This window comes from Oryzias latipes, chromosome 2, assembly GCF_053564925.1.
Source record: "Oryzias latipes strain Hd-rR chromosome 2, Olatipes_Hd-rR_3.1".
NCBI classification, from domain to species: Eukaryota; Metazoa; Chordata; class Actinopteri; order Beloniformes; family Adrianichthyidae; genus Oryzias; species Oryzias latipes.
Genome location: NC_136238.1, coordinates 48,373,098 through 48,390,562, shown reverse-complemented (window position 1 = coordinate 48,390,562; position 17,465 = coordinate 48,373,098). Strand labels below are relative to the sequence as shown.

The following is a 17,465-nucleotide window of genomic DNA, read 5'->3' as shown; positions in this document are numbered from 1 at the left end:
GGTGAGAGCACCGGTGGTACCTACACCAGGGCAGCAGGGGCGGGTGGGGCGTAGAGGCGGGAAGCGAGGGTGGGTGAGGCGTAGAGGCGGGGGGTGAGAGCGGAAGGTGGGTAGAGGTGGGCAGCGAGGGAAGGGGTGGGTAGCGCCTGCAGGCCATACAACGCCGCTTGCAGCTTTAATTTACCCTTGAACTTACCCGGGTAACGTCACATACTCTGCTATTTTTGAACAGAGTCCAGGTTAGGAACCAGCAGAGAAGCAACAAACAGCAGAAACCCACACTGTGGGAAAGACTCCACACTTCTGACTGATGTTCACGTCCACTTTATTCCTCACAGATAAGAGATAAGACTGGAACAGAACACTGAGAACGAAAGAGAACAGAGGAACAGTTCTAATGTCTACTAGAAAACATGAATCACATGAAACACACAAGCACCAGTCTGGTTCTTTATCTGCCTGAAAACTTCCTTCTGACATTTTTTAGGAAAATATTTTCCTCACTTGACTTGGTTTAACAAAATATAAAATGCGGGTTCTACTTTTTAAGTAAAATAATAATCAAATGTTCACTGATTACATAAAAAGTGTCAGAATTAAAGACATCTACAAAATCTTTCTAGTGTTGTCATGGTAACACACATGAACAACATACTTATCATCTCAGCTTAAACTACAATCACATTGAATCCTTTCAAGATTTAACTCTAATAATACAAAACAATACATTTCTATTAGTGGATACATCTGAAAGAATTCCTAGTGTGGAATTTTTTTTTTTATTTTTGTCAATGAAAGCAGCAAAGCTCTTATTGTCTAGTATCTTTACACAGATTTAAACATATTGGTTCTTTTTTTTTTAATGGTTTGATAATTGTTGCTTAAAGGGGCAACAGTCAGTGGTTCTGTGTTCATGTAATGAAAAATCGGGCTGCTTTGGAGTATATGAGCAGATTAGAGTTTGATCCCAAGAGTTTCAAACATTAAAAACAAAAATTAACCAAAATATACATTCATTCATTTTCTTAACCGCTTTTCCCTTTCGGGGTCACGGGGCTGCTATCCCGGCCACTTGTGGGCGAAGGCAGGGGACAACCTGGACAGGTCGCCAGTCTGTCACAGGGTAGAATGTCCACAAACACACACCCATTCACTCTCACACTCACAGCTATGGACAATTTAGAGTTACCAATTAACCTATGTAGCATGTTTTTTGGACGGTGGGAGGAAGCCGGAGACCCCGGAGAGAACCCACGCATGCACGGGGAGAACATGCAAACTCCACACAGAAAGGTCCCCCGTTGATGTAGTTTTTCATGTCCCCCCCAGCCGGGACTTGAACCGGAGGCCTTCTTGCTGTGAGGCAAGAGCGCTAACCACTGCGCCACCGTGCAGCCCCCCAAAAAAATATACAAATAAGTGAAAATATTCAAATTTTCTGAAATACAGAAACCAAAGTGATCGGTTGTGCTGCAGAGGTAGAGTGGTCGACCTCTGATCAGAATATCACAGGTACAATTACCATTTTGCCCGTCCATGTGTCATTGAACAAAACTGAACCCCACATTGATCCTGGTGGTTATAGGTTGGTGCCAGTGTGAGACAGCACAGCTGCCATCAGTGTGTGAATGGGTGTGTGGGAGTGAATGGGACTGAATATTAAGTACTTTTGGCTTTTAAAGAAGGTACATAAGCGGTATATCCCATACGTATTTGGCAACATAAAACCAAGGCTTAAAATATTTCAATCTAAAAATCATAATTTTTAATAAAATGCTAGTTTCTGAAGAAAATGTGTACTTTTTCCAAATCTTTCCCTCTTCTCATGTAAACCTTGTGTTCCAGTGTCAAGTTTTTCTGAGTTTAAAGTTTTTAATAAATCCTATGTTAAAATGTTTTAAAATTGAAAAAAATGTTTTACTCTCATGTGAGTTCTCATGTGTTTTTTGAGACTAGATGAATCACTAAAACATTTTTTGCATTCTATACAAGAAAAAGGCTTTTCTCCTGTATGAATTCTCGTGTGTGTTTTAAGATTAGATACATTACTAAAACTTTTTTTACATTCTTTACAAGAATAAGGCTTCTCTCCTGTGTGAGTTCTCATGTGTTTTTGGAGATGAGGTAATTGACTAAAACTTTTATCACATTCTTTGCAAGAAAAAGGCTTCTCTCCTGTGTGAGTTCTCATGTGTCTCTTAAGATGAGATGTACGATTAAAACTTTTGTCACATTCTTTACAAGAATAAGGCTTTTCTCCTGTATGAGTTCTCATGTGTTTTTGGAGCTCAGATAATTGACTAAAAGGTTTAGCACATTCTTTACAAGAAAAAGGCCATTCTCCTGTGTGAATTCTCATGTGATTTTTGAGACTAGATGATTCACTAAAACCTTTTCGACATTCTTTACAAGTAAAAGGCTTCTCTCCTGTATGAGTTCTCATGTGGCTCTTGAGATGAGATACACGACTAAAACATTTTTTACATTCTTTACAAGAAAAAGGCTTCTCTCCTGTGTGAGTTCTCATGTGTGTTTTCAGATTACATCTTTGACTAAAACTAACGTCACATTCTTTACATGAAAATCGCTTCTCTCCTCTATGAGTTCTCATGTGTCTTCGGAGATGAGATGAATCACTAAAACCTTTATTACATTCTTTACAAGAAAGGGACTTGATCTTGACCTGACCTGATCGAGTTCCTACATTAAATGGTTTGTTAGCGATTCTTGAGTTTTCGCCAGACTTGAAGGAGGAAAGTTTTTTCTGTTTTGAAGATTCTTTGTGTTTCTTAACCAAATCATCCTTTCTACTACCATCAGAGTCACACTCACTGTGAGAGCTGTACACACTTTGGACATGATGTCTGTCTCTTCCCTTCATCTGATCTCTGTTATGTGGGTCTGACTCTCCATCTGTAGTTGATGTTGATTCTGTCTCTTCATCTGTAGTTGATGTTGGTTCTTCATGTTGGTTTCCTTCTTCATCCTGACTATCAGTTACATTAAAGCTCTGCTGATTGTTTAGATCTGCTTCACTGTTCTCATCTTCCTCATAGGTAGGAATCTCCATCAAGGTATCAGTCTCCTGCTTCAGATCAAGGTGATCTTCATCCTGATTGATGCAGAGTTCCCCTGGTTCCTCTTTAATCTGTGATGGTTCTGGATCCTCCGGTTCCTCTTTATAATGCGGAGGGTCCGGTTTCTCCAGTTCAACTCTGAAGTTCCTTTGTCGGTTGCAGAGATCTTCAGTCACCCAATCCTGGGGGAGGACTGCAGAAAAACAAACAGATACACTTTTTATGTTTTGAGGACTTTGTGTGTGGTTAATAAACACTTAACTGCTTATCTTAAAACACCAATTGTCTGTGAAGACTCTCATTCATACAGTTTGTTTCCATCACAGTAGTAGGTTTAAAAAATGCCATCTGGACATTATCATTCTTAAAATTGAAAACATTTCACCTTTTATCCAAATTGTCAATTGTGGATTAGCTGGTGAAAAAGCAGGTTTATAAGTGCTCTTGGGAGTGGAGTCAAACTTGAAACTGGAAAAACTTGATAGCCTTTTACCTAAACTAAATGACATTAACAGCTGAAAGAGATGGCCAGGTTGGGGAGTGTAGCCCCTGTCTCTCCAACTCTAGCTGAGAACAAAGGACTTCTAAAGACCTGGAAGTAAAACTGGTTCGGTTTGTTTATCTGGGACTGATTTAAACCTGAGACCACCTCTTATTAAGAGAAGGTTTATCTTTCTTGACAAAGACGCCTTCTTTCACTCACCGTGTCTCAATCCAAATTAGGGTTGTGCCGATGGACGATATCATCGTCCATCGTGATGGGTGACTGACATCCCGATGGAGAGACCACCATCGTGATGCCACCCGCCCCCGCCACGTTGCGAGTCAACACCATAAGCCGCGGTTACATGTACAAATCAATGGTCGGATTAGAATCCAACCGTGTACATGGGCCCAGAAAAATGTTTTCAGAATATAAAAACGTTCACTAAGGTCACACTTTCCGTCGGAATAAATCATTCGCACATGCGCGGTAGGGTTTGAAAACCGGAAGGATATAAATTCCGCCGAGTGGCTTTTTTTTTCAAACTTTATTGAATGTAACAATTCAATACAAAACAATGTTAAACAGCGCCGAGCGGCTATATATATTGACATGTCAGCTCGGTAAAATACGAGATGATCTTCTAAACGTGCTTTTAATTAGGGCTGCAGCTATCGATTCTTTTTGTAATCGATTAATCTAGCACTTAATCGATCGATTAATCGAGTAATCGGATAAAACGATTTGTGTGTGTTTTTGAACAACCAAAACAAATAATGCATAACAAAAATGATGTGGTTGTAAAATGAACAAGCATTTGGCTTTTATTTCTCAACAGAGGTATTTATTTCCAAGTCCAAAAGTTTAACAAATTAAGAACATAAAGTGTTTTATTTCCTCACTATGCAACAACAGTTTTTTTTAACAAAACATTTTACTTTGTATACATGAGAATGTTCCAGAAAGGGTGTTTATTTAATTATTTAATCTAATGATTTGTATTCTTTATGAGCGTGATGTTTCCTTTGATCTTTTGTCCATTTTCCACAATAGACTTTTCTGTCTGTCAAACACCAGAGTTAAGTTAGGTTAAGTGAAATGATGGAAACAAATTCACTTTGATGCAGACTCCTTTCTATTTATCTATTTTTCTTTAAATCCAGTAAACCCAATAAATTATATTAATTTTACGGAGGACAACTATCATGAGTCATTAATTATTATTAAGGATTGGGAAGCAGCTGATAGTTTGTCGCGGGTCTGAAATCATAAGAGGTGAATCTAAGTGAATCTTGCCTCGAGTAATTTTTGTAATCGAGTAACTCGAGTAATTCGAGGAATCGTTTCAGCCCTACTTTTAATAATGTTACGGTTATTATGAAACACCTGTTCGCTCATCATTTGAATTTTAATCCGTGTGGTCAGTGCTTTTTCTGAAAGAAGCCAGGATTAGCAGTATGCTAACACGGGCTAACAACATTAGCTTTGGGTGGCGCTGCACGTTAAACATGTAAGAATAACATCAGCCTTTATTTAGTCGGGACACGACTGGAAACACAAATCCGCGTGATTGTTTGAATGTTTTCTAAGGACTGAGCCACATTTCTGCTTTGAAGCTCAAACCGCTGTGTGTGTGCTGACGATCCGAGCTGTGCTCAGACACACTTTTAGACCCGGTTCTGAGTTCGGTTGCTTGTACCCCTAGAGCTGTGGGACGGATCGCAGTCTTAAATCTCCCACATATACCGCTCATGTCCCCCCCCCCTTCCCATCAAACACAAAGCTGTAAGTCTGCACTCCGCCGGTCCACTTCACTACTTAAGTGCGGGAGCGGACTACTTCTTTTCTATTTTGTTTGTTACTTTTTTTGTTGAAGTCACTTCCCTCAGTTTATACTGGATCATCGCGGATGAGTCATTAGTTGGGAAGTAAAATGAAAAAAGCAAAATAACGAATAGCAGTTATATAAGAACGAAAAATGTAAAAAAAATACACCCCCCCCCCCCCCCCCTGACAATATCATTGTCCATCCCGATGGTTGACAGCAAACATCGTCAACGGCCAATTTAAGGGACATCGCCCAACCCTAATCCAAATGGTATTTTCCAATATCGACTTGATTTTCTCATTTTGAAACCATTTTTTCCCCAACTTCCTGTCCAGCAGCTGACCAAACACATGAGAGCTGAAGACCTCTTGTGTTGGACATATTTTACTGTTACATGTGGTTATGACTCTTCTGACACACAAGGAGTATATTTGAATGAAGCACTTTATTAATTTAGGCTAGACTTTAGTGAGATTGATTATATTTTTAATAAGAACATACTTATGCATACAAACACACACACAAAGCATTTCAGTCACGCACACTATTTGTGCAAATGTGATCTTACACCTGAGCTCCAGTGGGTGTTTCTGTTCTGTTTCTGCCTTATTCTGTTCTGTTCTGTTGATGATGGAGTGTAAAAAATAAAGGAGAGAGAGCCCGGTCATTCCTACACCAAGAGCCCCACCGAAGCAGCAGTAGTAGATCCCCTACACCAGGGGGGGGCAATTATTTTAACTGGCGGGCCACATTGGGTTCTAAAATTGGATAGAAGGGCCGGACCAGGAGAAGATGTGTGGAGTGAAAATGATAGAACATGGACTGTAGATGAAAACATTTGGATTGAAAATTATATTCTAAAACAGAATATTCTAGAGTTTTTAGTTTAAAACTTTTGTTCCCATTGTAGATCTCTTTTATTGTGAAGCCCTTTTGTAAAAGGTTGTATGAATAAAGTTTCATTCATGATCCTTTTAAGAAAATAAATAACGTTATTTATGAAATAAAACAATGACCAAACAACACTCTCTATGATTTTCAAAGACAAAAATTCAGGAAAATATACTGATCCCTTTAAAAAAAATAATAAATAATGGATCCTCTCCCGTCATAATTCTGCAGAGACTTTGAGCTCATCATACGTCTCACAGTTTGCGCAGCTGCACGTCTGTTTATCATCCACTAATACTGAAAAAGCAAATGTATGTCTCTCTCTTGCTGCAGCTACACATATATCTGTGTTACCTTTTCACCTGAACAGAGTTCCCTCGTTTATTGCAGGAGTTACGTTCTAAAAATAACCGTGATCGGTGAAATCCACAGAGAATGATTCCAGATGTTTTAAATTTATGGCAGTAAAACTCCTCACTGCATCAATACACTTTTCTCTGACGGACATGAACATTTTCTCCTTTTCTCTTGTTTAAATTCTTAAACCTTCAAAGAAATTAGGTCCAGGATCTTAGAATGAAAACAAAGATCTGATCGCGATTTCTGTAGATCTGAGAGCTGCGCGTTTCTTTACAGGAGTCGCGGCACGGACTGGGGAGATTGATTGACAAGGTCTCCAGCCAATCAGGACACAGAACAGGGTGCGCTGTTTAAAAAAGGCAGCATGATCGCTCAGAAATAATGAGCTAAACCGGGAAAGATGAAATGCGACGTAGAAAGGGAAGACCGTCTTCTGGTCTATTTGACAGAGATTTCTTAGAGGTTTCCAGGTAAAACACAGACTGCAGAAGGTGGAATAAAATGTCACGTCTTGATTATGTGACCAGATTTTAAAAAAAAAACTGTATAACTGTAAAAAACTCTCTGATATTGTTCAGCGGGACGGACCAAAGATTGAGGTGGGCCGGATCCAGCCCACGGGCCGTAGTTTGCCCACCCCTGCCGTACACAGTATAGTATAGATAGAGGACAATCACATCCACCACCCAGATAGCTAGAGATAGAGGCCACACTGGAGGCAAGGAGGGTGAAGTGTCTTGCCCAAGGACACAATGACATTTGGCTGGTGGGAGCGGGGATCGAACCACCGACCCTTTGATCATTGGACGACCCGCTCAACCACCTGAGCCACTGTCGTCCTTTAAATAAGTAAGCTGATTGGCTGCAGCCAATGCCCACAAACATACAATAGCAGATGTAGCTTGATGAAATAATTTTAGAATGTGGCCTCTCCAAACGAGCTGTAAAACAGCTTCAGTACATCCAGAATGCTGCTGCTCGAGTCCTGACCAAAACCAGGAAGTATGATCACATTAGTCCTGTGCTCGTCTTTGCACTGGCTCCCTGTACCTCAAAGAATAGACTTCAAAGCAGCTCTGCTTGTGTACAAGTCTCTCCATGGCCGTGCACCAAAGTACATCTCTGACATGTTAGTGCCATATGAACCATCCCGTACTCTGAGGACCTCAGGGACCGGCCTCCTGTTGATTCCCAGAGTCAGAACTAAACAAGGGGAATCAGCGTTTCAATATTCTGCAGCTAAAATCTGGAACAGCCTCCCTGAAGGCGTAAGACAGGCCTCTTCTGTGTTCATGTTCAAATCTAGACTTAAAACATTTCTGTTTAGCCGTGTATATGACTGAAATGTCCCATCTGCACTTTTCTTTCCTTTCCTTCCTTTATTTTTAAACCAATTTTCTAATTTTATCTTTTCTTTTAAAGTAAATTTTACGTTGATTATTTCTATGATGTATTTTGATTTTAATGCATTTTTCTGTTTTGTGAAGCACCTTGAATTACTTTGTGTACGAATTGTGCTATACAAATAAACTTGCCTTGCCTTGGTATTTTTATTTAAATAACTGCTTTATTATTTGTTTCATTTCTTTTAAATAAATGTAATCATGACTTTCATTGTATTTTTACCCTTTAGTTTAACATTTCTATGAAAACTCTCATTCATCCAGGTTGATTCCATCATAGTAGCAGGTTTAGGGGCTGCCATCTGGACTTAGTTTTTAAAGTTAGAAGACGTTTCACCTCTTATCCAAGAGGCTTTGTCGTTTCTGAATTAGCTGGTAAAAGTGATGTATACATGTCCTCATGGGGAGGAGTCAGACCTGAAACTGGATGGTATTTCTAGACATTGTTTTCATTTTTTCAGACTTGATCATGTGCTACAGCTTTTATTAATGAAAATTCTGTCTGCCACCAGGATGTTTGTATTTGATATTTGCTCTGCTGTCAGTTTTTTCTGTTTTTTTAAGCTTAATCATTCTATAAACATTATATGTCGTGCTGAAGATTTCAGTGTTTACTCTGCCTCAAAACATCTGTGTAACTTTTCTTTATTAGACTTTAATTATGTAGTTCATTTGACTACCTCTGCTATGATGCGTCCCTTTCTCGGATTGGACATTAATGAGAAAGTTCTGATACTAAAAACTCTCATCTTTAATTTGGGTCAAAAACATTGTATTGTTTTGCTTTTTATTCAAGATTAAAATTAGTGATCACGTAAAATGACATCATATGGCATTTCATCGCTGCCATTAATTGAATGAGCACAAAGACGACTGAGCAGGTGTATTCAGGAAGTGAGTGAGTGAACCTTACAACCGCCCAGGAGCCATTCTAACTGAGCGACCCACATTATACTACTGCACGCCTGCAATCCTCACTGAGCGGTGATCCTGCGCCTCACTTCCCCTTTGCGGGCCTGCTTGGGTTTATGTGTTAATGGGGGGTTTTCTGTCCCTTGGGGGGGCAGAATTCAGGAGTGTGTTTGTCACTTGGGGGCATTAATTTTTCTGGTTGATCTTATTGGCCGATATTTGCTGGTCAAATCCGCCGAGGCAGCGGGGCGGAGCTTTCATTTTTCAGAGGAGGGGGGGCTAACAAGAGGCTCTTTGTCTTTTATCATATTTTCTATGTAGAGTACTATCACAACCATAAGGTGAACATAAAAGTCTTACATTCTCCTAAATGTACGGAGCAGCCCTAATGTGTTGTGGTGCGACTTCAGTAAAGAGGACCTAGGAGAGAACATCATGAGAACGGTACGGAGAGAGGTAAGAACATGAAAGGAGAACCCCCCCACCACCATAGTAAAAGGTGTAGATATGTGCATAATGCAGAACAACTGTCTTGAAAACCCTGGAAATGCATAGAGACACGATTAGGAAGCAGAGTTTAAACTGCAGCTATCAGCTACGTGGAGGAACACTGGAATAGAGCAGCTGCAGTTTGGTTAGGTTTGAAAGATCTTCACAGATTCTGACTTCTGGCCTCAATAACTCTTCTGATAAACCTTAAATGTGACAGCAAGCATCTAATTATTTTGTAGGGGGGTGTATTGGCAAGAGTCTGGTGACGCAATACATATCCTAATATTTTACCTAAACATATTTTCTTTCTTTTTTCTTTTCTTTTAAATATGACTTTGAAAAAACTCTCCTTGAATTTCAACATGTCTTTCATTGTAATAAAATGGTCAAATTCAGTTTATTTAATGATCTTAATGTTAAGCACTGCAACTGTATCTCCTATATCAGCTGCTTTTACCCAAACAAATTAATAGTGCTTTTATTTTGGTAGCTAAAAATATAGAAACGGAACAGTCAAAACTGTATGATTTGCACAACAAAATATATTTCAGTATAAGAAAAAGCAAAGAATGAATGTGCCGTAACCTAGTGTTTTTCAACTGGTGTGTTGCAGGACATAGTCAGGTGTGCCGTGGGAAATGACCCAAATCTGAAAACATTTTCCATCTCCAGGATATCAGTTCTGTGTTCATCCAAACAGGTCCTGATAAAACACTGACTAGTTAGGAATAAGAAAACTCATAAAATACTTTTTTTTACTTTTTTTTTTTAAATACTTTTCTTTTTTTAAGGAAATGTTAAAGCGTTGCTCTAATGCATTCAATAAAAAACGAAATCCCTCGTTCTCCACCTCGCTGCAGGGGGGCGGAGCCCGTTTTCCGTTTGTGTCCCTGCTCTCACAGAAGACAATGGTAGCTTCGCCTGGAAAAATCTGCGCCGGGCTGCGTCGACTTCAGGCAGCAACAGCCACGTCTTTGTCACCCAACTCCGGGTGATGCAGCTTTAATGCTGGCGGCGCGTCTTCTAAGTTGCTGCTCTAGCTGTTCTCCTTGTTTTCCTCCTTCACCATATTTGTTTGAATGTGTATTCTTCTTCGTCCGCCCACAACACCCAATCTCTCGAGTGCTCCCTATCTACCCTCAGAAGAATTGTCTTGCCAAATAATGCTTAATATGACGTTTTAGAGGGTCTTTACACGTAAATAAAAGGTCGATACTTGATGAAGACGTATCGAGAATCAATCACAGGACTAAATACTGCGATATATCACCATATCGATACTTTGTCACACCCCTAGAAATCAGAGGTCAACAGTTTAGTTCTCCTTTAAGGTCTGTGTTTCTTAACAGCCAAACATCCCATAGTTTGGTCCAAGTCATCTTTCTAACTGAGATACTTTTCTAACAACGTGTGGATTGAAGGAGGAATTTGCTTTCAGACGTCAGTCACTTTTGAAAAGATAAGCTTAAATAGAAATAATAAAAACATTTGAGAAACAGGATTAAGGTGAAGTGGCCAACAGAAACAATTGAACTAAATTGAAACAATTTAATCATTTCAAAAGACATATAACATTTTTGTTAAAGTTTTCACAGACTTCATCTTTGATTAAGACAAGAGAAAACTAATAAAACTTCAACATGTTCACTTTTTGTGGAGCTACAGAAAACATAAAAATATTAGTTTTTTGTGTAAATTTATCAAAGATATTGAGATCATTTAATTGTTGAAAAATTACAGTTGGCTTTGCAGCAACATTGAAAAATTGAATAATTATTTAGAAAGAATATATATATATTTTGTGAGGTTACATAAAACTGCATGTTAATAAACTTAAGGGAAAAACAACTACCAACGTAAAATTTCAAATAATTTAGTTAAAAATTATTACAGAAAACTAACTTAACTTTTATTACATCTTTTAGAAAAAAACAGCTGCAACATCCAGCTCCTTTTTCTGCCACAATTATCACAAAAATGCATGTGAGACTGCAGAGGGACTGTCCATCAATACAGACTACAGAGCTTCTCCTTTTTTCATTTTTGGATGCTGGTGTGCCGCGAGATTTTTGTCTAGGATGAAGTGTGCCCTGGCTCGAAAAAGAAAAATACTGCCTTAACCAATTAGTTTCTATTGGGGAAATAAAATGCTGTTTATTACAACATTGGCCAATGGAGCTTCTGCCTTCCTGCCTTCTCCAGTACTTTGAAACGGTTCAGGAGCCTGAAAGCAATGATTCTATCCAGAAACAGTAAAGTGTGATAATGAGGCAGCACGACAAAATGAGGGAAATTCAATTCAATTCAATTTTTATTTGTATAGCCCAAAATCACAACAACAGTCGTCTCGATGGGCTTCGAAGTAAAACATGAACTCAAAAGGATCATGAATACAAAGAGTTCAATAGAAAAATACTAAAATGAACTAACAAACTGACTAAGCTATACTGGCATCCCTGCCCTTAGACCCCCCTTCGCGGTAAGGAAAAACTCCCAAAAAAACCGGATTCCGGAAAAAACGAAGAAACCTCAGGGGTGCCCACATGAAGGAGGGATCCTCCCCCAGGACGGACAGGCGATTTACCAGAACTCTTAGAGAAGAATTAACTTATCTAAATCTACAACTACATATATAAAAGTCCAGCAGACGAGCTTCATCCAGCCGTGGTTATCGGGACAGTCAAAGGCGCGAGTCGAGCCGGAGACAGGAACCACAGCCAGGTGAAGGAGCAGGAGCAGAGATGAGGTACTCGGTCAGGAACTGGAGCACGGATGAGCTAACTGGAGTCTGGAAGCACTCCCACTCCCCAGGAGGGGAGAGGGAAAGAGGGACAATACATGAATCGCACTGCACCAAACAGAGACGGCAGATTAACCTGAGGGACAGGAGCGAGGACGCTGCCTCTTTACTGTGAAGGACAAAAACGCAGCATTGCGTTGGAGAGGGAAAGCTGCTTTAATGTGACAAAGATGCTTTTTTTGACATCACAGTCTGCCCTGCACCGTTGTGCTGCCACGCTTTCTCACACGCAGAAGTAAACTGGTAACGCTGATCACCACGATGTCGGCCTTATTTCAGAATGTTGCACACATCCCTCTGATCCATCAGATCACTCAACTAGAATCTATTGCTTAGAGGTTCTGCAGAACTTTGGTCCGCTTTACCGATAGCATTTTAGCCAATCCTAAGTGCATTAGCCATAGGGTTGGGCAATGTCCCTTAAATTGGCAGTTGACGATGTTTGCAGTAAACCATCGGGATGGACCATGAAATCGTCTGGGGGGTGTGGTAATTATTTGTTATTATAATTGTTATACAATTATTATTTGTTATTTTACCTTTTTACTTTATTTTATTACCCACCTAATGACTCATCCGCGAGGATCCAGTATAAACTGAGGGAAGTGACTTTAACAAAACAAATAAGCAAAATAGAAAAGAAGTAGTCTGCTCCTGCACTTAACTAGTCAAGTGGACCGGTGGAGCACGGACTTACAGCTTTGTGTTTGAGGGATAGGGAAGAAGCTTTGTTACGTGTGCGCTATGTGTTGGAGACTTAGGACTGTGATCCGTCTCACAGCTCTAGGTGAACAAGCTACCAAACTCAGGAGAACCGGGTCTAAAAGTGTGTATCCGGGCAGAGCTCGGATCGTCAGCAGACACAAAGCAGCTTTGTTTGGGGCGGTGTGTGAGCTTAAAGCAGAAATGTCGCTCAGTCCTTAGAAACTGTTCAAACAATCACGTGGATTTGTTTCCAGTCGTGTCCCAACAAAATAAAGGCCAGGGCTCCAGACTGCGACCAAAATTTGAGAGTGTGCCACTGAATTTTACATCCAGTCGCACATGTGCTCCCCCACCCTCCATATTTTTTATACATTAAACGTGGAAGGGGCACGTCAATGAGCAATGAAATAATCAATGAGACGCCAGCGCACACGCACGCAGACAGACACACACACTCGCACACATACTCATGAGACGCGAACACACACTCGCGTTTCATTGAGTGATGCCCGTCTGTGAGGCGGCCACTGCGTGTGAGAAGAATAGGCAAATTCACTGTAAGTGGCTAAATGCGTGGAGGGGGAGGGGCCTAGAGATAATTGAGCGCGTGAACATCTGTGGGAAGGAAACGGAGACAAATATCATCACAACCTGATATGTGCGTCTGAGCTATGAATAAGTGAACTATCGATTCGTTCTTCAGACCTTTGGCTAGTGTACCAGTGCCAGAGTGTACAGCAGGGGTCTCAAACTCACGAAGCAAACCATGGTTCTCATGCACGGCTGTTACAGCAGCACACTGCTCCCGCGGGAGATGGTCAGCTGAGGAGCATAAATGTCCCACACTGACATGCGGGGGCTTGAACTTTAAACATATGCGAGCAACAACATGATTCAGTCTTAGACACACTTAAAACACGTGGGGAAAATGCAACGATAGACGTGTCTGAGGTGAACCAGCTCCGCGCCTGGATCGTTGGGGTGACCAGGCCCGGGGGGTGGGCATGAAGGCGAAGCTAAAGCGAGACTGAAGGAAACAGGAAGTTGTAGTCCTTGACATTCAATTTCGTTTTAATATGCCTCTTCCCTTCAGTATGATCTGTGATATTATATATTTTATATTGATTTGAATGTTTGTAATGTATGTAGCCTTTTTTTAATCAATAGGTATTTTAAATTATTTTAATGGATCACTGAACTACAAAAACCCATCAGGACACATGTCCCATAATGCATTGTTTTGTAGTCTGTAGGGCAGCTTTCAGTCAGTTCAGTACTAAATTTCCAGCTGCGTTCGCTCAGGTTGGGGTCTTGCTCTCACCCCTTTCTCGTGATATTTTTTTGATGATTGACAGGTGATGTTAGAGCAAAAACAAAAATATATGTCTCACACCAGGTGATCCGTGCAGCGTTGCGTCTACCTGGGTGATCTCAAATTATTATTTGGTGTTGCCAACATGAATTTCCATCCCCTAATGTTTACATACATTTAAGTATTGTTTGAAACTGTGAAATGACAGAAAGGTTACTACGGTAATCACTTTGTTACTAAAAACTTTTTTTTTATTCTGAATGTATGGTATTTTGTTTACTGTTTGTTCTGTCATGACAGTGATGGTTCTGTCAGTTTACCTTGTTGTTGCATCTTCAAAAGTGCAGAATAAAATGTGACTCTGAATTTGAAACAGCACATTGTAATTAGCTCTAAAGATGTTGTAGTTACTGACACAGAACTTCCTGTACTGACTAATCATGACCGTATCTTCCCAATACAATAAAGATTATGTCAAAAAAATTCTAGCATCTTCAGAGCTATTGAGGATTTTTGACCAAATCTGATCCATTTTTTAATATGAAAAATTCCTAAAAATAAACAAGTGAAATATTGACATATTCTTTATTTTAGTCAGACAATAAGGTAATGATTAGTCTGTATAGAAGGTTTGGTGACAGTAGCTTCAGTATCTTCATGACTATTGATCACTTTAATCATGATTCATATTTCTATTAAAATTTGAAACAACAAATTAAAATAAAGACGGTCTTTCCTACAGAATATTCATTATAACACGAATATGCTGACGAGTCTTGTAAAGAGTGACAAAGACACCCCTGAGCAAACCCAGGTGAGCGAGCAAAGAGGAACCAGGCGGGATCACCGCTCAGTTTGGATTGCAGGTAGTTGTAAAATGCGGTCGCTCGGTTAGAAATGCGTCCGGGCGGTTGTAAGGTTCCTCACTCAGGTCCTGAATACGCCAGCTTAGTTGTCTTGATGCTCTTTCACTTTATGGCTGGAACTGTGACAGTGTGCGATTTTTAAATACCGCGGTGATGAACCGGCAGGGGGTGCAGAAGACACATGTGTGTCTTCTTAAAAAAAGGGTAGCAGCTGTTTTTTTTCCTTTTCTTTTTGGCGTTCATTCAACCAGGAAGTTTATTTTTCTGTCCCGGGTTTCTAACTTGTGGTCTCTGTTTTCTTTCTGTACTGGAGTGTTTATGGAGACACGACACCTGCAATGCAGACTAGACACAAACACTCCATTCTAATGACGTATCTAGTATGTTTACATCTTCCCTTACTGAATAATAAAGAAGCCTTTTAGCCTTGAGGACAGAGAGAGGACAGACACAGAGACTAACAGGTCGTGTTTCTCCACCTCTCCCCTTTTGGAAAAGGTTTGAACATTCATGTAGACTCTTGTGTGTCTTTTCATTTCTGCACATTTCATTTCTGGACGTCCTGAACCATCTGAATCTGCGAAGGCCGGACGAGACGAAAACAATCCATTCCAGTGACATTAAGGGCAACCAAAAAACTTAAAATGTTTAGTCACGTACCGACTATGTTGAGCTGCAGCTGCGGGTTCCAGCTGCTATAATCCAGCAGTCTGCGCTGACGACAGAGCTCCTCCTCGTTCTGGACGATGGTTCCTTCAGCAGCAGAAAGTTGTTCTCTGACAGAACCTTCCTGAGGTTCTGAAGACATGGTTCCTGCTCCGATCTTCAGCTCCAACTCCCACAAACACCGCCGTCCTCTTCACTGCAGCTCCGATCGATCATCTGCTAGTCTCACAATCACAGCAATCCACGTTGTCTTTCCGTTCAACACTTCTTCACTCATTTACGACACTTTGGAAAATGCTGAGAGTTCCCACACGAACCACGTATCGTCCTTTCTGTCCAAAAACCTAACAAACGTCCCAACTAAACACCACCGACCTCTCAACACAAGCTAACGCTGCTAGCCTGCTAACAAGCTAACGCTGCTAGCGCCTCGTGCTGTTTACTTCCGGGTCACGTGGAGAAACTTTATTGAAAAATAAACGTAGAAACTGCTTAACTGAACTTCAATATAGTTTTAAAAAGGGCTTCCAATATTTGTAAACAGTTTTAATTCAGGAGATAATAAAGAAAAGAAAATCAAAATAGAAAAAAATCTATCGAGGAAGCTTTTTGAGAGCTGTTGTGACGTCATCACACTGTGTCTCATTCCAATGTTAAGATCAATGAGTTATATCACTAGAGGAGTCACGCCCGCTTTAGAAGCCTGGCCGACGGTGGCGGAGCGCGACGCCATCTTGGTGAGGTCGACGACGCCCACATGACAATGATTTCTATTGATTTTAGTGGTGTCTAAGTAGTTTTTATAAACTGTATATATATTTTTAGATTTAAATATATTTATACATGTATATAAATGTATTATATTTTATGTATATAATGTACATATAGATACATCATTTGTTGCTGTTAAAGAAGTGAAACAGTCAGCCTTAAAAGCTCAAACCTGAATGAAAATGCATTGTTGCAGGACTTCTTGAAAACAAAAAAATTATAAGAAAGAATTTTTAAAATTAATTTCTAAATATTTAGAAGTTTTAGACCTCTTTGACATGCAATTTTAATTATTTAGAAAAACCCAACAATAAGTCAATAATAATAATATTAATAAATCAATAGTAAGTCAATACAAACAATAAATAATAAATAAATAATAAGTCAATAAATAATAAAATAATAAAAATAATTATATTATTATTATCATTAACAATAATAATAACATAAATAATAATAATAATAATAATAATAATAATAATAATAATAATAATAATAATAATAATAATAATAATAATAATAATAATAATAATAATAATAATAATAATCAAAAGAAGTCCAAAAGTGAACAATAGATTTACCCTAAAAAAACAATCTGGCCTCTTATCAAAATCTGTTTCCACAAATGTTTTGAACAGCCAGACTGTATTTCTAGTTGGTTCCACAGTGATCCATCTGGGTTAACTCTTTTGATAGCTAAGATCCACTTTTTCCTGAAGTCTGAGTCCATTGGAAACCTGACTCAGTCACTTAGTCAGAAATGTATAAATCTGTAAAAATAGCCTAGTATGCTGTATACAGGTTTAGCAAAATAAAATGTGCATTTATATTGACAGCAAAATAAATGTACATCATGCAGCATGTTGATAACAGCCCTGCAGCATCATGCATGTCAACA

The 17,465-nt window shown here is 39.5% G+C and overlaps 1 protein-coding gene across 3 annotated transcripts; it reads right to left on the bottom strand.

The window, feature by feature from the left end:
* Window positions 1-308: 308 nt before the first annotated feature.
* Window positions 309-16,398, bottom strand: LOC144989151 (uncharacterized). Of its 3 annotated transcripts, none has more exons than XM_078941299.1 (3): window positions 15,791-16,306; window positions 2,833-3,270; window positions 309-364 (listed from the first exon to the last, which is right to left on the bottom strand). In XM_078941299.1, the coding sequence occupies exons 1-3, from the start codon at window positions 15,936-15,938 to the stop codon at window positions 333-335; spliced, it is 618 nt and encodes a 205-aa protein (XP_078797425.1). In that variant the 5' UTR covers window positions 15,939-16,306; the 3' UTR covers window positions 309-332. The 3 variants fall into 3 exon arrangements, with proteins under 3 accessions (XP_078797425.1, XP_078797428.1, XP_078797422.1); XM_078941302.1 differs by having other exon boundaries at window positions 2,851-3,270; XM_078941296.1 differs by having other exon boundaries at window positions 309-3,270; window positions 15,791-16,398.
* Between the last annotated feature and the right edge of the window lie 1,067 nt (window positions 16,399-17,465).

Coding starts and splice junctions, on each gene's coding strand:
- LOC144989151 (XM_078941296.1), bottom strand. CDS start 15,938: ATGTCTTCAGAACCTCAGGAAGGTTCTGTCAGAGAACAACTTTCTGCT. Junction 3,271..15,790: donor GCTGCAGCTCAACATAGTCG/GTACGTGACTAA, acceptor GTTTTTCTGCAG/TCCTCCCCCAGGATTGGGTG.